This window comes from Notothenia rossii (genome assembly GCF_949606895.1).
Source record: "Notothenia rossii genome assembly, chromosome: 5".
Classification (NCBI taxonomy): domain Eukaryota; kingdom Metazoa; phylum Chordata; class Actinopteri; order Perciformes; family Nototheniidae; genus Notothenia; species Notothenia rossii.
This window is the reverse complement of record NC_136903.1, coordinates 50,593,593-50,617,386: the sequence shown is the minus strand read 5'-3', so window position 1 is coordinate 50,617,386 and position 23,794 is coordinate 50,593,593. Positions and strand designations below refer to the sequence as shown.

The window sequence follows — 23,794 nt, the reverse complement described above, 5'->3', positions numbered from 1 at the left end:
TTTTTTTCCCCTCCAGTGAATTGGCTCCGTATACAGTGAGGTTAAGTGTCTCACCACATCTTTATGGAAGCACTGACTGTGTTTTTTTTGTTGGTATGAATAATCACCTTCATTTGTGAAGTGTGGGGACTCCTCAGCGAACACTTCCCCCGCCCCCACCTGTGTGAGCGCTGACAGGAAGAACTTGTAGCGGGTGGATCGGTCCGGCAGGCGGAGGCTGAACTCTGTCACATTGGGAAGGAAGGTCTCCAGCTGGTGGCGGCCCATCCTGGAGGCGTTGACTACACACACAATCACAGAGAACGACAGAGGGTCAGTTTGCTGTCAGAATTTGCCACACATGATCAGATTTACTCAAGTACTGTACTTAAGTAACATGTGGTTGTACTTCCATTTTATGCTAGTTTTACTCCACTACATTTATTGAATACCTTTAGATACTTCACAGATGTGGATGAATGATGTGAAATATAATCAAGTGTTAAATCAGACTTTAGTTCCACCTGGAGTAAATCCACAAGCTACCCTGCAGTATACAAAGTCATTCAAACTAGCTGCACCTTTACCAGCTTTGAGAACACTTTCATGATCAATCATTATAAAACATATCATAATCTATTATTCTGAAATGGACCAATCTGCACAATGACTATTTTTACTTTTGGCACTTTAACTATATTTTGATGCTAATAGTTTTCTACTTTTACTTGAGGAACATTTTGATTACAGGAATTTTACTGTAACAGAGTATTCCCACACTCTGGTACTTTACTGAAGTACAAGATGTGAGTAATACTGCCACCTCTGTAAATGATCAAACGGTGAGTCTGGCACTACTGTAGCTGTCACCTCTGTGCTTCCTCCTCACAGTTCATCTTTTGACTGGCCACCGTTACTGTTACTCAGGTGTGTAGAAGTGTTTTCATTCATTCTGCTGCCCTGCTGTGTCTCACATTGTAAACTAATTTGGTCAAAATGCAATTTACTTAACATTCCTGTTCCAAACATTCCAAAACAAATGATGTCAGGATGTTAGTGCCAGAAAAATAACATGTGTGCTTGTATAGCACTTTTTTAGAAAATAATTAGGATCACTTTCATAACGTTTTGGGTTCTATTCATATGTATATCATCTGCAGTCTTGTGGGTCCATTTTCTAAATCTTTCAACATGTTTGCATTTTTTAACTCACAAATGAGTTTTCATTTTGTGTAAATAAGTTCTATTGACCATACATTTCTGAAAAGAAGAGTAAAACTTGTGTTAATACTGTAAGTATGAATAAAGTTGGCTTATAAGGTGTAACACAGATTTGGGTGAATATGTATACAGTTTATACTATGTAGGACAGAAGTTGCACAGTGGAAACGAAGACAGCATAAGGGTTGAATAAAAACTATAAACCAAAAAAAAGAATCAACCCAGTAATAAAATGCTTTCTGTCTGAAGGCTGGAGGTCTGTATTTATCTGAGTTGAGTTTAGTCGTTTTGATCAATGTGAGCAGCTCACCTGTCTGGTACTTGAGCTGGTAACCAATCAGGAGGCCGTTGGGCTCTAGAGGCTTGTCCCATTGAAGGTGGATGGTGTCAAAACCTCTCCTGTTTATCCTGAAAAACTTGGGAGCATCCGGCACTAAAAATACACACACACACACACACACACACACACACACACACACACACACACACACACACACACACACACACACACACACACACACACACACACACACACACACACACACACACACACACACACACACACACACACACACACACACACACAATAAAGGGGTCAGGAGTTAAAAGCTACTTCCATAGTCAATCTGAATTCTGGCAGTATGGTTGAGGTCTGGTTCTGCATATTAAAAAGTCTGAACACTTGAAATAAGATGTGGTTTCTCTTGTAGGATATATTTCAGTTGTGAAGCAGCGTCCTCACCCCCCTCCTTGGTGGTGATCTCCACCGTGTTGCTGGGCGGACCCTCTAAGCCGCTGTTGGCCACCACCATGAACATCTTGTATTTAGAGAATGGCACCAGATCGCTGAGGACTCCCGATGGCTCTGCAACTACGCTGTAGAACCCTTTGGTCTTCTTCTCTTTACTGACCAGCAGACCTGGAACCAGACTGGACTCACGCCAGTAGTACAACTGGGGAGGAGCAGGAGAAGGAAGTGGTTATTATGTGAAAGACCATCGGAGGAGATGAAACCAGAGAAACTGAGATTTAGAGTGTGTGTAGCAGGCACAGAATCAAAGTCACACAGGCTCACTCTGTTTTTTCTGCAGAAAGTAACATTCAGGTCCACATTCAAATACAATTTCCGGGTGGAATTTCTGGTTAATAATTTGATCAGGTATAGCAAACACTTCACACATAAATGCAAATATCTAAAGGTTAAGCCCCACTTCACTGGACAGAAGAACTAACAAAACATTTTTTTAAAGTTTTAAACAGTTTATCTTAAAATGCAGAATTTTTCCCTTGACAGGGTTCACACACTTTTTCACCAATGATTTTCAGTGACTTTTCCATGACTTCTCCAGGAACTTTACCTAATCTTCCATGACCAAAGAAATGACTCTTTCTCAGCGGTACCACTGAAAATGGTTTATTTTAACACGGAACAGGAAAATAAGGTCTGCATATGAAACATGTTGTGCTTCTACACGCTAAAGCAACTAAAATCTCTCAACAGCAAAACACCTCGACAGTTAAATGCCATTTTACGTTTCATTACTATACGATACAGTATTTATTATCATTATAGTATTACTATGTTGGCGATTAGATAAAATATAAATTATATTTGATGCAACTCTAGTTAAATTTCCATGACTTTTCCAAAAAACTTTGGGAAAAATATTGTTTTCCATAACTTTTCCAGGGCCTGGAATTAGCATTTTGAATTTCCATGACTTTTCCAGGTTTTTAATGACCGTAAGAACCCTGCTTGAATACAAAGAAAATGTAACAACGAAAATGTAACAAAAGCCTATTATTTCTCACTATTAAATGATGAACAGTAAATAGTCCTGCATTACGGTGTATGCCACATCTGTTCTACCCAAACCCTGCAGTGGTTCCTGACATCAGAGAGAGAGGACCCACCCTGTACTCCTTGAACTCCCCCTGCACAGAGCTCAGGTCGACGGGCCTCCAGTGAAGGTTCACCTTGGTGTTGTCGGCCTTCGACACCCGCAAGTCAGTGGGAGCGTCGCTGGGATCTGAACGCACGGAGAAATGGGCATGTTATGTTTTATTTATGGAAAGGTGCAGTTCTGTTCATAAAGAAATAAACAAGTTCTGTCAGTGGGGCTCTTATTGCTTCGCAGACAACAGCACTAAGGGATAAAAAGCTATTTTAGGCGCAAGATTTAACAATGATATTGTAAGACGCTGAGTTTTTGTCATCCTGAAAAGCTTCAACACGAAATATCTACCAGCTTTATTCAAAGAATCAACTTCCTATTGGCTTTCACCAATGGCTCTACAGTACTCACTGTCCTCCCCAGAGTACCCAGTGACCACATTGGACTCGGGCCCCTGCCCAAACTCGTTCCTGGCCTGGATTTTGATCTCGTAAGGCACGTAGGTGTCTGTGTTGTGGACGACATGTTTGGGCCCCGCTGTGGTCACATTCCTCCACTCCTCCCCTGCATCCTTCCTCCTCCACCACACACTGTAGTGCATGTTGGGGCCATTTCTCTCCAGATCCAGCAGAGGCTGGAGAAAACAGAAAGTGGGCTGTTAAAGAATGTTTTCTGAATACAGTGTTTTCAAATTAGTAAGAGATGAAAACACTTAAGATGAAGTCAGCCATTAGCCAACTTTTTCATGGAAGTTAAAACAGTTTCAAACATTATTTTCAGTCAAATAAATACCATTAAAACAACTAATACTTCGATATACCACTTGATTTTACCGTCCCAATTCCATCCATGATCATTTCTTAGAATAATGCATTCATTGCCGTTACGAACAATAGCAATGTCCTGCCCTCAACATGTCCTACCTCCCAGGTGATCTCCATATTGTCCTTCTTGGATCCCCATCCTCGTAGTCCTCTGGGAATAGCATCTGGGACTTTTGTTAACAGAACAAACAAGTCAACAGTATTACAATTACATTAAAGAATGTACCCACACCAGAGTTTTGAACTCTTTCATGTATAGAGCAACTTTGTCTCAAGCTAGCTACCGTACTTGGCATTGTGTAGCAGTCAGTAAATATAGTACAGTATAATACTATACTTATATACAAATACAACAGCATACACCAGGATGGTATATGATATGATTAAGTATCTGTTTTGTTTTTTATACACAGTATGACATGTTATTTATATATATTATTAGAGTAACATAATCAAGTGTATAATATAATATGACATATTAAGTATAACAGATTATATCATTGTATATTATAATATATACATATTTAGGAGAAATCATTTCTATTCAAGCAAGACTGCAAAATAAGAGCGCAATTATTTTATTTTATTTACATTTATTGTGAAGAATGTTTTTTCTGCTTCCATATGTAAAGCAGCTAGAAGGAAAAATCCTGGCTTCAGGTTATTTCAGTTTGAGGATATTATCTTACAGGCTGGAAATTCTTTATTAAGAGGACACTTCCACAACTTCAAATCAAAGGTCACAGTTTGTTTTGTGTAAAGAACATGAAGTTATTATCTGATGTGAAGACATATAACCTCAGAGTCTTTTAACAGCCAGAAGCAGATGATGTCAGATGGGTGCGTGTGGTGCTGCTCACCCGCTCCGCTGGTCTTGTATCGGGGGAGGGCCGGCTGGGGGTGCTCTGGCCCACGGAGTTGAAGGCGATGACTCTGACTGGTAGTTGACGAAGGGGTTGAGCTGCAGGATGACAGAGTTCAGGTCTCCGGGGTACGAGGATAGGTCCTGCCACCTGCCGGACTCCCATCGGTCCTCCTCAAACTGGACCAGGAACTCTGCAGAGACACAGAGCCGAGTGAGGAGAGGGAGACCAGAGGGGGGGTGTTCCTCAGGGGGGTCATTATAGCTTTGTCTTCATTAATGAGCTACACTCTGTCAGGAAACTGACATAGCAAGCTATGCTTGTGTAGGGCTGGGCTTTATATCGATTAGTATCAATTTGTGATATGAGAATGGATATGGTCTCAGATTTGGGTATTGTAATTGTTGTCTTATAATGGTTTGAGAAGCAGTAACAGTGAAAATCATGTCATTTTTCTGAATTCACATGAAATCACTGTTTAATTTTTTTCCTTTACCCACCTAGTCACTTCATCTTCATTATGATGATTATTTATCAAAAATCTGACTGTTTAGTTATTTGTCAAAGCATCCATAGTCAACCCTAAAATATCGTTAAAATATCAATACTGAGATGTTGGGTCAAAATATTGTGATAGGACTTTCTTCATAGAGACTAGCCCTATGCTTGTGACACCTGTCAAGGTTCTGACCTGTGATCGGACTCCTGTGGTCGTTCCCGGGGATCCAAGTGAGGCGAACACTGCGAGCCGCGGGGTCCGACAGGTCCAGATCCATGGGGAGGGTCCGGACGGTCTGCAGAGAAACTGAGCTTAGACAAGGGAACACACTCCAACACACACATGCAGGCAACTACAGGCATGCTGCAGGACACGTGTCACTCATACTGAACAAGATCATTTTAGCTCCTAATCTGTCAATCAATCTTAAATCAAGACACACCATTAGATTTTGTTATCACCCAATAACACCTCCAAATCTCCTCCCAATACAACCATTTGTTCTTTTTAGGAAATTGTTAATATATAACCTTGTGAAATTAGTAAAATATAAAAACAACTCTACTAGTCCACAAACTCAGAATGGGTGGAATATGGCTCTAAATGGGACATCACGAGCAGTCTGGACAAACATTTTCAGACTTACTATGAGAGTAAATGACTGGACAGGATGGATTGTGATGCATGCAAGTCATGTACAAATCCCTTATAATAAATAATATAATTACAGCAGAGGCACAATTAAAAAAGACGGCGAGGACAAAAAGTAAAAGAAAAGACGACTAACAGAAAAACCATCAGAACAGAAAAGAAAAGACAAAGAGATTTCCACCGAGCCGTGTGTTTACCTGGAGGCAAGGCACTAGAGACTGAGGGGTGGAGGGAGGCTTCCTCTGTGGGGGTGGGGGGGGGGGGGGGGCCAGGAAGTGGGGGTAAAGGTTAGAGTTTGAAGGTTAGTCTAGAAGCCAGTCATCAGCTAAGGAGCACAATAGTCAACATGTCATTTAGTATTGTATTAATACAGGTCAGACCACTAATATGTACAAACAATGTTCACACAGCATGTTCAAAATGAGCAGACAAAGCAGCTTCTCTGCAGCACTATAGCACAGAACTACAGTATCTCAGGACGCTGCATGCAAACGGCTACATCAGTGATAGTAAGTAGTGTTAAGGCTAAGCTAGCTAAGCATTTTGGTATGTAGTACACATATGCATGATTTCCACTTGAAGACATACAGAGCTGAAAATAGTAAAGTGTCAGGAAGAACTGAGGACATTGACAGTAATGTTTAAAGTTAATCGTTATAAGAAATAAGACAACAAAAACAAAAGGTTATAGTGTGTATTTATGTGTATGTGTGCTGGAGAGGGCAAGAGAGGACATCATTTGAACATTTCAATGTTGACAAACTGCCTACTTCTACTTTACTATAGCCTTAACACTATATCTAAATGTGAGTTAAAGCAATTATACTTTAAGATATTCAACTGGCATCCATAGTTAGATCTTTACACAACATTATTTTGCATGGAAATGACATAAGGTTACACTTTAGATTTTTTTTTATATGACATAAAACTCAATTAGTATATTGAATGTGAATTTGTGATTGTCTCCAGCTGCTCAGATTGTGTACCTAACACAGTGAGGCGGGCTGAGGCTGAGTCCTCGTCTATCTCAGATCTCACAGAGCAGCTGTATGTGCCCTCATCGCCTTCGTTCACATTAGGGATGGTCAGGGACTGCTCGTTTTTCTTCAGCCTGGGGGGGGGGGGGGACAGACACAGAGAAGGATTGCTTGTTAAACATCAATAATTCAAGTTCATCTCTCTGTGTGAAATGGATCAGGCATGCAATGCTAAAATCAACTAACTGTCCAGGTTTTGAAGACGTAAAGTGGGTTTCTCACCCTTAAGATATTCTATGCTCATGCTGTGATCACACTTTTATTTTACAGTCAGTCACTTCTCCGCAAATATTGTGTTATTTTTTTTGGGAACATTGTCCCATATGTACCCTGCCTTATAAACTACACCATGTACAGACCAAGAAGAATGTTTTTTTTTTTTGCAATGAAAGCATCTTTATTCAAGTTGACTAAGAATATACTAATGTTTCAAAATGAATGTGCTTATCTGCCAAATATTAGACTTACAGTATACATGTACAACCCATATTACCTTAACATTTCAATTAATCACAAACAAACTAAGGACCGATGGTACACCATATTCATCTTATTAAATTCCTTTGAGGTGAGTAGAGTAAAGGGGATTTCTTTGTGGAAAAATGACCACTTTGCATAAAATGTCTTTTTTATCTGTTGAAACACTGACAGGATAGCTGGTGGTTGACTCTACAGGTGCAGCATCAGAGGTTGTGTAATGTAGGTGTAGGTGCTGGTACCTCCATCCCAGGTGGAGGGGCTTGTCGTCCTTGGTCCAGCTCACAGTGACGGGCAGGCTGGGGTCAGAGGTCACCTTACAGTCCAGGTGGACCGTGGAGCCCCGGATGGCGGACTGGTGCTCCGGGGCTCTGATTATACGTGTGGGCTCTGAGGTGGAGGGAGGTGAAGGGGGAACACACACACACAGTCACACACACATACTACATGAACTCACTCATTTAGAGGCATCCAGGAGAATGAGTGACAGGTGACATCAGGACAGCAGATAGCTTACACATCTTCCGGCGCAAACTCATCTCTTTCGACTCCACTTCGAGCGATATAATTACTAACAAAGCATATACTAATAAAGGACTGGCTTATCTAAAGCCAGTTGAGTAGCACTTGAAATGTTTGGCTCTATGAAACCTGATGTACTATATGATTCTGTTTTCTTCAAGTTTGTATCTTCTTGGTCGAATGCACTTATTGTAAGTCGCTTTGGATAAAAGCGTCAGCTAAATGCAATGTAATGTAATGCAATGCAATGTAATGTGTGTCTGATGGCTGACAGGGAGCAGGTGGATGGAACACACTCTTTTCTAAAAGGCTAACACACACAATATCACTTCACTGTTAGCAGCACAGCTCCCAACATCTTTCTGTTGAAGCAGGTGAACTAAATCTGCACCAGGAGAGATGACATTACTTTCAGCACAGTCTGCTGTTAATAACACAAACATATACAATTCTCTTTTCCTTTGAGAAGCTATTTTGTAAGAAATGCACGGAATCATTGTAAAGTGCTGTGCTTTGATGTCCAACCCTCCACCGCCTCCTCCTGCAGCCCCTTTGCAGAATAAGAACCTCCCACTTCCTGGACTGGCAGATTCTTCTTAAAGATATTTATCTATTTGTAACTGATTGTTGTGCTTTTTAAATATGGGGTTCCGTACTTGCCATTTGACCAGACAAATTGTAATGAAAACTAAAATTGTACCTGTTGGTAAAGAGAAGTCAAGGAAGTTTGATTAAAGGCACGAGAGATTTGAAAAATGTCCAGCGGTGCGGGCTGTTTGGCACAAGGGAAAGAAATAATTTCATTCAACACAAATGTCCTCTTTTACCAAACCAGGTCATGGGATTCCATGAAGAAGTCATAACTGGACATGAGTTCTTGCATGGTTACAGGATTTAATATCAGCATCAGTCTGAGGGCAGCAGTGGTGACTGACCTTTGACCTCCAGGCGGACCTGGTTCTCGGCCTTTCCCAGCATGCTGCTGGCCACACAGGTGTAGGTGCCCTCGTCCTCCATTCTGGCCCGTATGATCTCCAGGGTGCCGTTGACATAAACGCGGTACTGCCCGCCATCCAGCCCACTGCCCTGTCCGTTCTTAAACCTACACACATTAAAAACACAGAGTATAAACAAGTGCATTCCATAATAGAGTACCACTTGCTCAAATACACATGGACATGGTCCTCCAGCGCAGTGTTTTTCAACATTTTTTGAGCCCCGGTAAATGTTCTAACATTAAAGAAATCCCACGGTTCACCAACAAGCAAAAAGAAACAAAATGATACGCTGTAGCTTAAAACAGCGTATATAAAATGAAGATATAATGAAGATTTAATAACAAGGCTTTCAATTTGGCCACAAGTTCAGCTGCTAATAGCTAGCTTAGAGCTCTCTCAGGCACCTTTGTGGTGTTTCTCAGAAATGTTACCTATTTCTCAGTTTGTTTACGAAGGCTAACAAAATAGTCTGTGTTCCAAATCCAAACGAAAGATAACTTTCACTGTATTGCCTCCAGCTCACCGTTCTTTCTTTATGTTACCACCACTCATACTAGGATCTTCCTCTGGGTTGGATTTTGTCCAGGATCCAGTTCAGTTTTTCCAAATATTCATTCAACGGTGTTCGTCTTCTCAACGCAACCTCTCCCGCACATCACTCAATTCTACTGTTTTAACGGGCTAGCTACTGCCACAGAAGAGTATTTAAGTACTCAGCTAGCTGCTACATTGCAGGCACAGATGTACAACGATGGCAAGTTATTTGCATTTTTGGACCAATTTAGTGAATAGCACAACTTCGGCACACCTGACCATCTCTCACGGCACATCGGTTGGAAATCACTGCTCCAGAGGATGATGACTACACAAATATTTCTGCATCTGAGTAACCAACATGTGGTGAGAGGCTCACCAGCGCAGGTCCGGCAGAGGGGAACCGAAGAAGGGACAGTCCAGGAAGGTGCGGTTGTTCTGGATGACTTTAATCAGCTGGTTCTTAGGAGCCAGCATCCTCGGAGGCATGTCTGCAGAGAGCACAGCGGATCACACATTTACCAATTCAATTCTTACAATGTCAATTGTTTCGATGTTTTAGCAACATTTCATTTCATAAAAACTCAATCCCAATAGGCTCTTATCCAGCCAAACACTTTGTAGAAAAGCAAATACTGTATGTTATTCATAATATAACTAATGTGAAGTGTATACTTCCGGACAATGCAACATAAATGAAAACAAGAGAAGTATAAGTGTAAATATATGGGGAAAAGGTTTTCACAAAATGCTATCCAAATTTGATTATTGAAGATATTGTGTCTGGATGCATATCTGCTTTAGAGATTTCAGGGCTACAGAGAGACGTGTAACTTCAGCGCAGTTTAGTGACTGCTCTGCATCCATTCTGAAACCCTGAGTGTCTCACCGAGCACGCTGACGAAGGCGTTGGCCAGCAGGTAGCCGTGCTCGTTGGAGGCGTTGCACTGGTACACAGCGCTGCTTCCGATCTGTACCGAGCGGAAGATGAGGGTGTCCCCCTGCACCTGTCTGCTGGGGTTGTGTGGAGAGCCTGAGGGTGAGGGGGGGGGGCACAGAATGGAGTGTTACAGCCTTACAGAAAGCATTTTAAGATATACAGTAGAGACATATTCTAAACTTGATTTGATGAGTCGTAACTTTGATGGTCCGTGAATAATAAACCTTACAACCTGTTTGTCTTTATCATGCCAAGCCGGTTCCCCTATATCTGGACTACATATGGTCTTTTTGAAAGACGCAGGGCCTTAGGCAAGAACATTTGCAAAACAAATGTATCCAATTTTTCTGTGAGGCTCGTTAGTATGAGGATTCCATTTCAGATTAAGCAAACTCTCTTGAAAGTACAAACTTGTTTTAAATTCAAGAGAGCTCCTGTTTGAAATATGATCATAACATTATAGCTTACAGTAGATGATGTTACACTGACAGGCGTTATATCACACGGTCGTACTTGACAGACATCTGTATTAAGACCCTGATGAAGCTGTTGGATAACATCATTTTTCCCAAACAACTTCTGACCTGTACTTAAATAAAAATAACTCTGTCAATTGGTAAGCCTCCTATGCTGAGGATATATATAAACACACACACTTTTCTGTGAGGAACATTTGTATTGTGTGCTATGGAATAACAATATAATAATATTGAAGAAAGTGGAACACCTAAAGACACTATGTTCGGAGAAACTCCAAGAAAGTAAGTGTACATAACTATGACATGGGTTACTATTTACTAGTTACTAGTTACTGAGCCTCAGACCTGGCTGTAACAGTGCTTTTAAATATAGACTCACAAATTGATTTTTAACAATTATAAAAGCATAAAATGGAATAGCAATTTGCAACCTTCAGTTTAATTTGTTATGTTGTAATAAAAAAACAAGTGTTCATTTGTTTAAAATAATTGCAATGCCAAGTGACCGGTATTTTATTGAATAATATTTATAAGAACAAAAACAGGAGGAATATTTACTGTCTATGGGCTGTCCGTTGATCAGCCACTGGATGTTGGTTTTGGGGTTTCCGTTTGCGCGACACACCAGGCGCCCGTTCTCATCAGGGGCCAGCACCAAGTTCGTAGGTTTGTCCAGCCAATAAGGAGCCGCTGTGGGACACAGAGAGGCAGATCAGCACGAGGGGCTCAAACACATATTTTAATGAACACATAACCTCTGTAACCTCCTCACCTTTGACCTGGACAAAGATGGAGTGGCGTATGCTGCCTAAATGACTGTTGGCCATGCACACATACTCCCCAGCATCCTCCTCCGACACGTTGATGATCTTCAGGGTCTTGTTGTAGTTCTCAAACTTCGTCCGCCCTGGCAGGTCCCCCCCCTTCTTAAACCACTTGATGGCGGGGGTCGGCCTGTAGGGGAAGGACAGAGGTGAGGTTTTTTTTATGAGAGGGGCACATTCAATGTGGGACAAAGGAGACAAGGCATTGATCAAGAGTACACTTTTGGTTCAGTATAAAGTCATAAGGCGCTCAAAAACTCATAAAATACAATTATTGTTGTTTGATTAAGTTACAGAAATTATGTCAATTACTTACTGACAATTTGGCCGGTGTGTGTGTGTGTGTGTGTGTGTGTGTGTGTGTGTGTGTGTGTGTGTGTGTGTGTGTGTGTGTGTGTGTGTGTGAGCTCACAGTCCAGCAGCGATACACTCCAGCAGCAGTTGCTCGTCTCGTAGCACCATCTTGGAGCTCTCACTCCCTGAGGGTGAGAGGAAGGTGGGCGTGGACTCTGCCAGTTTACGGCCTGCAGACAAGGTGGGGTTATTACACACACACAAAAAACACACACACACACACACACACACACACACGCACGCACACACACACACACACACACACATACACACACACACACACACACACACACACACACACACACACACACACACACACACACACACACACACACACACAGTTGATCTGTGTACCAATACTTCTTACAAGGGGCTGCACATCCTCCTTGTAGGCACTGAGAAGTTAATCTAACACTATTATTCCCATAATTTCCTTGTGGCTCTGTTCCATCCCTGCCAGGCTCTCCCTGCAGTCTGTTGAGGGGCCAGAGCGGCCTGTAAATGGGTTTAACACCCTCTGGCTTGTCTCACAGGAAGACATTAGGAGATGCAGAAAAAACAATGGAGTCATTGATCTTGCTTTAGGTTTGGCGAGGGGACAGAGATGGGAAAGATTGCCATGAAAGGCTCAAACTAATCTCATTACAGCAGAACACTGCAAGTTTTATCAGCTGCTTTATTAAACATCAAACTAAACCGTATTTTAGGTCATGCACTCTAGTTGACGCTATTAAACAAACTGCTGTTAAACCTCCCTGCAGGGCTTGGCTTAAGCATGTGTAACCTTGCCAAAACCAGAGCAGCCTTTAGAACAGAACCCTGTGTTGTGTGGAGTTGGCTTCTACAGCCTTTAATAATCCACACATAGCGAATGACTGGGGAGGAGGATTGATGATAAAGATTTATTTGAAACCTTTGCTGAATGTACATTTTATTTAAACAGTTCTATAGAGAAAGTCTCAGTATTTATAAGTTTTGGACCCAAAACGTTTGAGCCTAAATGAATCAGTCAGTGTGGGGTGTGATCAAACTGCAGAGCGCTGTCTTTGTTTCTATACTACACCAGGACGTATGTGGCATTTTAATCCTGCGTGTATCAGCGTGAACTCACTTTTCCTGTTTTATCTACGGTAAAGAATACTGAGTCATTTAAAATGCAAAAGTATTTATGCAAGATGAACACTTTAAAGGTTTCACTTTTGAAGGCCCAATTTGGAAGTCAAAGTAAAGAGGGTGCAGCTGAAATGTCCATTATACTGTAACCCTTAATTGCACAGAAAACTTGAACCAAGTGGGTTTATAAACCGTTATGGAACTGTTTTCCTTAATTTTCTCTTCTACTGTACATGAATTCTCACCATATCTTTGTATGACAGCTAAGATTTATTTCCCAATGGAAAAAAAACTAATTGTAATAAAACCTGATCATCCATCAGTCTATCCAGGCTAACTAGTTAACATGGCATGAGTTTAGAGTCACCCTTTGACATTCAGCTTAATGCCCATACAGGTTAAGGCTGACCCTGTACTACATCTGACTGTATGCAGCATTATCATTGATATTTGACTCATATTGTTTGGAACTACACCACTGACTGAACATTTATATTTATTTCCAATTGATGCGTTTGATGCCAAGACTGATTTAGCTGGCCCTTTGATCTGTACTACATTCTATATGCACATTTCCAGTCTGATCCAATCACGAGACAGATGCTGTTAACACTGTGGACATACAATCCAATAAGCAGAGAGCTGGAGCTTGCAGAGATGTGTGGGGTTAAATTAGCATTAGCCTCTTTTGTGATGCAGATCTGTGTGGGATTAAAGCATCTGTTAGCGGTTAGTTTCTCCAGCGGTCAGAAAAGGAGGATCTGTTATTGTCAGTGACACTGTGAGGAGAAGAGGAGTGAACAGAGGGGGACATGTAGAGAAGGCGGTTGAAGGTAAGAAATGCTGATCATCCAGTACACAATCGCTATAGAGTGAGCTACGGCAATGCAGAGAGCACCCTGGAGACATGACATCCTGCTGACGAGGCTGGCAAGGCTTCCCAGGGTGCATTGCAGATGTATACCCCCTCCCACTGATAAAAAAGACAGGGTTGTGTTTTTTGCTTCTGTGTGTGTTCTTAAGAGATCAGTGATCAAATAGCTAGCGTGTGTGTTTCTGTGTGGGTATGAGCGGGATTGGGGAGTAATGGATTACATGTAACTGTATTACATAATCAGGATATTTATGCAAAAGGTGGAAACCTGATTTATCAAACAAAAATACTGTGTGTGCTTTTAACTCATTTGTTTAACAGCATTTGTAAACTATACTATTCTGTAAGCCTCAAATATAAGAGGACACATTTTTGATCCTAAATATCTTGGTTTCATCTTTTCCAAAGGCAAATTGTTCTGTTGTCTTAAATAATACACTAAAAAACCTTTTATTGATTTGTCTTTTCTCTTGGATCTATTTGCATTGTATTTGACCCTGAGGACATCCAAAAGTAACGTAAAGTAATCAGGTTACATTACTTGTATATTGTGATACTCAGATTACATTCATGATTGATTCAGGTAATATAACGGATCACATTTTGAAAGTAACCCTCCCAACCCTGGGTATGAGTGGTCGCATGTGAGAATTTAGAAATATGTGAGTCGCGCACACATGAAAGTAGGATGCAGCAAACCTTATTTGCATAAATATATACTACTATTAAGGACCCCAGCATGAATCCACACTGAATATTCATCATTTGACCTAAGCCTCGTCGAGTCTTCAGTCCCACTGGGCCTCGGAGCCAGCCCAGTCTATCTGCTCCCTTTGGGACATATCCCATCCACCCCTGGGGTTCACTGCCCCCCCTCGTCAACCATACAGCCCCCCGCCACCCCCCCCTATCAGTTGACATCACCCGAGCTCACTTTTCTACATGAAGGTTAGGAGGTTGAATTAGTGCCTAAGGTCAGCGTGAGGTCACCGCTGGAACCTCACTGAGCTAGCGGGTTAGTGTGCTAGCCATGTTACTGTGGGACATGAATACGGACAGGAAGTGGAGCTGTCCTGACAGGAAGTGACTCACCACCATAGGGGTCAGTGGCATTGTAAGATGTTTCATCATACGGCTCGGCTGAAAACACAGGCACACACACAGAGAACCTGAACACACACATTAACAGATCTGAAGGAGACATCTTTACATTATATCAAGATCACCCAACAGGTCATGGTCTCTTATCTACAGCAAACTGAGAAAATGGTATGAAAGGTTATGATTGAATGTATTTCATGTCATATCATGACATCACCTCTAGATGGGGATATGTCATCCTTCATTTGGAATAGATTGTGATCTAAAGCACACAGCAGGTATTGAGAGAGAAAAGGACCACAGAGTTCATACACTGTTACCTGAGGGGTCACTATATTGGCTTTGAATATTTCAGAACACATATCAAAGTCAGTATGGATCTGTGTGTTGTATACTTACTTGTCTGAACTTTGAGCGAGAAGGGGTTCTTCTGCTGGATGGTGTGTGTGAAAAGGAAGCGAGCGTTGCAGCTGTAGTCATTGTGAGCGTCTTTGGCCAAAACATTGGAGAAGTACAGGTCTCCATTCAGACCCATGGACACTCTCTTATCCTGAAGGATCGGAGACATCGCTGGAACAGAGCAGGGAGCAGAGGGAAAGAGATTCAAGATTCACTGCCATATGCACAGTAGCTAATGGAAACTTCCACATTACTGTTACTAGGCAGTACTACATTGAAAGGTATAGGATATATATCTATGATTCCCATCACACCACTCACCCACACAGAGATAGTGTTTGTGTCTGAAACAAAGCAGAAATCAAATGCTACCATCAACAACTGATCTCATCTTGTATCAAAGGCTAAGTGTTTAGATGCTTATGTTTGTAAATGGCTGTGACTCAGGAGCTAGATGATCATCCTCCAATCGGAAGATCAGTGGTTCGATCCCCATCAATTACAGTCCAGTTGTCGACATGTACTGGTGGCAAGATACTGAGCCCCACATTGCTTCTGTTGGCTTACAGTGTTTGTGTGTGTGTGAGTGTGTGTGACTGTTACTCTGGGCAGGTGGCCCCTCCTATGGCAGCCTCTGCTTCTGTTGGGCCTCTCTGTAATCAGCTCTGGTTCCCAGCTGATGTGTCATCCTACAGTTGCTACAGGCACATGTTAACCCCCCACGCAGACGTCCAGACAGACCGCCATCAAAGGCCATCAACACTGAAACTGCAGCGGCTGACGCCAGCCGTATGGTCGCCAAGACAACGCCTCAGGACCAATCAGCAGCCGGGCCAGCAGTTCTAATCAGGCGTGGGCGTGTTAATGTGTCTGGGCTACATGACAAACTGATGTACTGTAGCTCATCTGGGAGTGTGTTTGTGTGTGTGTGTGTGTGTGTGTGTGTGTGTGTGTGTGTGTGTGTGTGTGTGTGTGTGTGTGTGTGTGTGTGTGTGTGTGTGTGTGTGTGTGTGTGTGTGTGTGTGTGTGTGTGTGTGTGTGTGTGTGTGTGTGTGTGTGTGTGTGTGTGTGTGTGATAGTCTTTTCACCTATTAGGTTCACATATTGTAAGGAGCATCTAGTATAGCTGCACTATCTACCTTTTTAACTACAAAGGGCATGTCTTTGTGTGGTGTAGAGTGGCTTTCTGGCTGGACACAAGGTCTACAAGCACACACACAGACGCACACACACTTGGGAGCAGGACAATACAGTGTAAAGGAGCGAGGTGAGGACAGGACGCCAGACCCTGTCTAACTGCTAAGAGAAAGAACCTGAGAGAGCAGGAGGGATAAAAGACTAAAGCAAGGCATTCTGCCTAAAGGTCATAAGTGACAAACGGCTTGAAAAGAGTGAAATGAAGCCGCTCTCTAGTCTAGATGACCTGATAGACCTCCAGCCTCACATTTTAAAGGGACAAAACGAAAATGTTCTGAGCACCTTCATTATTGTTCTTTGGGGATGCTGATTGAACAGCAAACATGAGCGTTGGAGCTATACATTGATTCATGTGGTTTCGTAATCAAACATATATGTCTAGCTGTTTTTTGTTTCTATTAAATTAATCATTATATATTGTAATTATCTTTCTTAGTAAAACTAATCCTGTATGCTCTTATTTTGAAGGCAGTTATGGGCGCTGGGTGAGTTGGGCACGTGGTGATTAGGTACATGTTGGACAAACAAAATGCTGTTCATGCCTGGACGTTAGATAATTATTCCCTGCCTGAGACGTGCCTTCCTGTGCCTCAGCAGCAGTTTAGGGTTTGAGTTCATTTTCAGTTTTATTTCTTTATGATTTTGCAGCTACAGTGAGAGAGATGCAGTCAGCCTCTAAACCAACCCTGTGTTCCATTTTAGAAGGAAGTTATATATTTGAGTAATATGAAAGCTGGATAGGATATAACTCGCATCTATTTCCCTCTTTATATAAAACTAGTAAACAAACAGCTGTCATCTGCTGTTTCATCGCCATAAAAACATTGCTCCAATGACACAGTCTATCATAATGATGATACAACCGCACCAATAGTGGTTGACAGTCATCTTGACAGGCTTATACAGTGGGGAAGAAAATCATCAGCACCCACACAGAGAAAGACAAATGTCCTGAGTGCATGTGTGTGTGTATTTTTGTGTATTCGTTGCTCACCGCTGTTCATCCAGAAGGTGAACGGAGGAGGCAGGCCTGGTGGGGGGTTGCAGGGTAGAACCAGCGGGGTGCCTTCAGTCACCACCACGGGCTCCAGCACCTCTTTAGGCCACAGAGGAGCCTCTGGAGGACGGGTGGAGGTGGGAGTAGAAAGGGGAGGGAAGGGGAGGAGAACTACAGGTTAGAGAGGGCTTTACTGGTGGTTGGATTTGTGGTCAACAGATATTTGACAGTGTGCACTGTCACATTGCATAAGCATTCAATAAAACCTTGTTGTTGCATTGTAACCTCTATAATCTAAATTATAACTGAATAAATTGAAACAAGTCTCTTGGATGATAATACGGACTAAAGATGAGGTCCCATCTCTCAAAGGCTGGCCCAAAATTATATTTGAGTTGGTTCTCCTGGAATATCTTACAACTAAAAGGCCAAATCTGACCAGTTCTATAAATCTGGCAGCCTCACTGTAACCTGTATACCATGTATGTCAAAAACCAAGCTGTTTTTTGGTATTTTGTTTGTTGGTTTTGCTTATGTACTTATCATGTAACTGCTATGTAATTATTGAATGTGTAAAGAAAAATAAATAAAGATATTGTTAATTTTTTAATGTATGCATTATGTCCAAGTCTTTTCAAAGGAAGTGTGTTTGTGTTCTCACTGGAGACGCGCAGCAGGATCTTGTTGGACAGAGCCACTCCCAGGTCGTTGCTGGAGAAACACTGGTACTCCCCCTCATAGTCCTCCGGTCGCCCGCCGCTACGGAAACCGATCTCCAGCGTCCCCGAGCGTTTCCGCATCGTCACCCTGGGATCTTTCCCAATGTTGAAGAACTTCCCGTTCCTTCGCCATGAGAAACTGAGCCGGACAACACATCGAAGTGTAAGCATTAAAACACTGTTATTAAGCGCTTTGAGCACCAGGAAAAGTGCTTTATAAATAACATGTATTATCATTATTTCTTATTATTGTTGATCCATGGAGTTGAAGTTTGTTCGACCGATGGCCTCTTTATGGAATAATCGTTTTTAAATACAGTATTTCTGATGAAAACCCATCAGAATGATTGACTTATTATTATTGTTATCCTTAGTTCTTTTATTCCTTAAGTCAAAGGACAGTTATATGAAAAATCAGATCTCATAGGTGGAACAATGGAAACCAGCCATACCTCATGGAGTTGAGTGTACTTAAGCAGGGAAATGTTATAAAACATACTCTGCCAAACTCTCACACAAAGATAACTAAACCTTAACATGTTACAGTAGTTTCACAGCAAAGCTCTCCCAGATCAAGGTATCATTTTAATTTGACATACATGCAGTAGTTTTTATTTGTATTGCATCAAATAAGAAGTGGCAGAAATTAAAAAGGATTTCAGTTTTTAAAAAGAAACAGTAGCAATGTGGTGTGGATGATATGACTGTTATTTTAATAATGGTCATAATGGAATTATACATGAAGAAACACCAGCACGGTTGTTTAAGAGGGGACAATAAGGCCAGAGAAAGTTATCCAGTCCTGAGGTTTACCCTCTGAGCTGTCACCATCCCAACATGGATCCTAAATTGTTTCAACAAGTGCTTTGCTTGTCACGTGGTTGCCATCTTAAGCTACTAATCTGCAAAACAACAGCAGCACAGAATCTACCACACGCTCTGCATGAGCCACAAATATTCCTGCAGCTTAATCCTGCTGCAGAGGGCTCCCTGATCAGAGAGGAACACTGAACATGCTTATATAACCCCTCACTATTTGGAGTGATGAGCAGGGATTTACAAAAGATGCTTCCTGTCATTTTGGGGGAGTTACAGTGGAGCTGCTCCTGTCGGAGGTGCAGCACACACACACTGGGCCTATTGATGCTTTGGAGACCAGGGCAGTGTGTGTGTGTGTGTGTGTGTGTGTGTGTGTGTGTGTGTGTGTGTGTGTGTGTGTGTGTGTGTGTGTGTGTGTGTGTGTGTGTGTGTGTGTGTGTGTGTGTGTGTGTGTGTGTGTGTGTGTGTGTGTGTTGTTATTTGCAGAAGTTGTGGAGACTGACTGTGAGTGAATAAGTGAACGATCCCTTACGCTGAATGTTTCATGAGCATGAATAGTCAACCGGGTGCATTATTGGAGCACAAAGCTTGCCCTGGGAAGAGGGCAGACAGAATGCACGCAGGGGGGAGTGAGAGCTGTGTGTGTGTGTGTGTGTGTGTGTGTGTGTGTGTGTGTGTGTGTGTGTGTGTGTGTGTGTGTGCGCGTGTGTGTGTGTGTGTGTGCGTGTGCGTGTGTGTGTGTGCGTGTCTTACATAAAGCCAATCTGTCGCCAAATAAACAATGTACCACTGTCCTGGGCCGGTCAGTGATGTAACCACCGGAGACCGAGTGTGTGTTTGTTTGTGTGTGTCAGGGTTTCCGCTAGGATCTTTTCTCGCCGGTCAAATGTCCGGACAGAATTGATTTTACCGGACACATTTGAAACTTACCGGTCATGTTTCAATAATAATAAGAATTGTGGAGCAGAGTTTCCGTTAGCAGGTAATTACCGGACTAGGACCGGATATGCTGATGTTTAAAACCCAGTTAATGGGGCTCATTTTTATATTGCTTCAGTTTATAATCGTAACAGATCGAAAAATTCAGATTCATTTTTCAATAAATGATTCCACAAACAATAAACAACATCATTATTACATTCAAACAAACTACTTGTAGTAGATGAAGTACATTATTCAAAAGCTTACATTAACTTTGGATAATAACACGGGAGAAACGGAGCCTCTCTTTTTCCTCTCTCCTGACAGCCCGTCAGTTTCTCATGCAGCTCGCTAAACAGTGTGCGGAGCTTCAGGTGATTATGCAGCAGCCGATCTGATCTCTCTCTTGCGTCCGGTTATACTTCACTCGTGTTTTGTCCATATCTATCAGATCCAGTTCTCCTGATCGGCCTTTATAGAGAGCGCAGATCAAACTATTAACAGTGAATATCGGCCGGTAATGACCGGCGGCCGATCGGTCGGAGCATCCTTAATTACACCTGAGACCGGGCAGTGTCCCCGGTAGAAACCGGGTGAAATAACATAATAATTAATAAAAACCGGGGAAAATAGGGGGAAAAGTGAAATAAAGTGTCCGAAAATAGGCACTCGTGAGACTGGCAGAGTCCCCTGTCAACTCCCGTTACATTCCTCCATGGTGTCATTTGAGCGAAAAATGGCTACGTCAACTATTACGAGAACCAGGCTGGGGGGGTCAAAAGGGCTTGACCAAGGCCGACCCAAAGTGCACGGTGGGCGGACTCATCACCTCCGTGATGAGTCTCCATTGTGATTTGAAAACTTCCATCAAACGAGTCTTTCGGGGGGCGGGGAAAAAACGTGTTCGTCAGAATCGTCACTTCCTGTACTGACAGTGCAGGGTTGCGTTCCGATAATCCGAAAATCAGCTCCTAAATTCTAACCCTATCTCCTATTCCTTGACCTCTGAGTGAAACGTCACGGAGTTAAGGGATAGTGGATAGGAGAATTCAAAAGGACTTAGGAGAAGAGACTGCGGTACTTTAGAGAATCCGAATGCACTTTCACTATCCGACGTGTTTATGATGCGCCAGCGGACGTAATTGTGTGCGTCTGCTGCTGTGGGGAAAGTATGGAAACTACAGTTTTCTATAGCGGACTACAACATGGATGTTTAATAAGAATAAGAGCCTACTTTAAACTCATCTAGAGACTCTGCACCGTGCTCTTGCTTTATGCTTTATGAACGTGGACAACAGAGAAACATATTCTTCATGACCAAAGTTGTAATTGAAATAAAAAAGGAAAGTGACATTTATCACCCTCTCCCTCTGGTCCACATTAATACAAATGATCCCAATACGTATGATTGTATGAAAATATCTTAAAATCAATACAAATGTATTTATTATAAACGTTAGTCCTTAACACCTATCACTGTGTACATCACCATTCAAACATCTTTTAAAAGTTGAACAACCCCCACACAGCTCAGTGAAATGTTGACTTTATTTGATCATTTTGGTAAAAACTAACGTTCATATTTCTCTTTTTGATTATAATACTGATGAACGTTCAAAACAAAGCACTTTGGCAACTTACCACATACGTTTTAAAATGCTTAATAAGCACCGTATAACTTTCATGATATAACTTCTCCGTCATAATCGTTTGTTTCCGTGAACGGCCGACTGTTGTGTGACGCAAATGCTGCGGCTGCAAGGCATTGTGGGGCAGCATTTTCTCCTCTCCTTTCGGTAAGGGAGGTCCAGTGGTTCCTAAGCTAAAGGAGGTTATAAAGGAAGTTTGAAACCTCCTTTTCTTTCATTTGGAGAATTGGAACGGCACTTAACATGGCTGCCACTGACGTACTTCCGGGTAATTTCACTTGGTTAGGAAGGTTCCTAAGCTAAATGGACTATTGGAACGCAACCCAGGTGTCCTGAGAGTGCAGCCTACACCGGAACTGTCCTGAGAATGCAGGCCTGCAGGCAGACCCCTCTCAAAATATCTCTTTTTCAAGGGTGACCTGAAATGTGTGAATGCTTGTGGACGACAGGACAACAGAAGAGAGGAGAAGGAGGAAACAGAAACTGTGAATGAGACGGATGAGAGAAAGAGAGAGAGAAGGAGAAAAACTTATCTCCCGCCCATCCTCCAGTTGACTTCTGGAGTAAGACTTCCATTAATGTAACACATCTGTCTCAGATGTGTGAGTATATTGTAGAACCATTGCGCCATAAACTTCAGAATGTACAACTATATTAGAAAAGTAATTGATCGAACTGGTAATTCAGGGATCTTTCAGCAATGACTTCCTGCTTTGTATTGTTTGTTTGTCCTGGTTTATTGTTGGAGAGCTAACAACAGCAGAGCCCAGTTAGATAGTCAATCAATTCAAAGTTGTGTTCAACTATCTAAAATAAATGTAACATGTGTTTCAACCAGAGATTAATTGAGGACATGTTTGATATCTGAGCAGTTTTAATTTGCTAGTCTAGAACAGAGCCGGGCTGCGAAGTGTTTATTGGCATAGTGGCTGCTGGGGTAATGTAACTTCTGTGGTCAGTATGAAGAAAATAGGTCCTGTAAGTTTGTTTGAGTGACAAACCCTCCTGCATTAACTGTTTTCATTATCAAAATGTGTCCCATTTGGATTAATAACATTTGGGATATCTAGAAGAACTATCAGTGAAATAATTTCATCCAAACAGCCGAGAGGGAGTCAGTCAGATGGACCAGAGGAAGGCTGGAGAGGGACTCAAGTGTGTGTTGTCTCTATACTGCTGCAATTATCTTAGTATGCACCTACAAAGGCTATAAAGATGTATTCCCAATCCTAATATCCAGATTCACTGTCTGTCACAAACTAATTATGCTTTCATTACATTTTCCCACAAATAAGAGAGGAAGCAAATCCAAAGAAAAACAGGCTTTAAAGAGGAAACTGTATTACAGAAAACAAAGGAAATACATGAAGAACTGATTGGGAGAACAGCAGCTGGAGCAGACAGCCTGTCAGAGTGGTGGAAGGGTGAAAGGACAGTATGGGCGGGGGGGGGAGGGCAACGGACCACATGTGAGGTTCAGGCTGCAGAGGGCGGGCAGGCAGGTGTCACTCTGAGTTTATAGGGCGGTCAGAGCCAGGGCAGGACAGCAGCTCTGGGGGGGGGGGGGCATCATTCAGCTGACGGGGGCGGCATTGAAACAATTGTGTTGGCTAAGGTGAAAAATATGTATTGTGTGAGGGGGCAGAGTGTAAGAGAAGCACATCTGAGTAGCACTGTCACAGAGAATTACTCTCACTGCTAGAGGGGGGGGCAAGGAGACACCAAGGACAGACAGAGCAGGGAGACAAAGGGCAGCAGAGGAGAGAGGAGGGAGAGCACAGACAGGAAATGAGCCTCAGCTGCACTGCTGTTTCCCAATTCACCTCCAACTGCGTCTGATTGGTTCAGTCTGCTGTCAATCACTTCCTCAACTTGACATGTGCATTTCACTGTGGGATACTTTCA

General features: G+C 42.3%; 1 protein-coding gene across 1 annotated transcript in view; it reads right to left on the bottom strand.

Moving 5' to 3' along the window:
* nfasca (neurofascin homolog (chicken) a) overlaps positions 1–23,794 on the bottom strand; it is a 190,223-nt gene that overhangs the window by 35,425 nt on the left and 131,004 nt on the right. Inside the window, 24 exon segments of the mRNA XM_079683681.1 lie at positions 108–281; positions 1,511–1,633; positions 1,943–2,153; positions 3,115–3,230; positions 3,507–3,729; positions 4,019–4,089; positions 4,780–4,806; positions 4,809–4,856; positions 4,859–4,975; positions 5,474–5,561; positions 5,563–5,576; positions 6,130–6,174; positions 6,922–7,046; positions 7,692–7,839; positions 8,907–9,073; positions 9,883–9,994; positions 10,393–10,536; positions 11,481–11,612; positions 11,695–11,876; positions 12,159–12,270; positions 15,180–15,227; positions 15,588–15,758; positions 17,779–17,901; positions 18,443–18,639. Of these exon segments, the coding sequence (XP_079539807.1) occupies positions 108–281; positions 1,511–1,633; positions 1,943–2,153; positions 3,115–3,230; positions 3,507–3,729; positions 4,019–4,089; positions 4,780–4,806; positions 4,809–4,856; positions 4,859–4,975; positions 5,474–5,561; positions 5,563–5,576; positions 6,130–6,174; positions 6,922–7,046; positions 7,692–7,839; positions 8,907–9,073; positions 9,883–9,994; positions 10,393–10,536; positions 11,481–11,612; positions 11,695–11,876; positions 12,159–12,270; positions 15,180–15,227; positions 15,588–15,758; positions 17,779–17,901; positions 18,443–18,639 (2,918 nt within the window).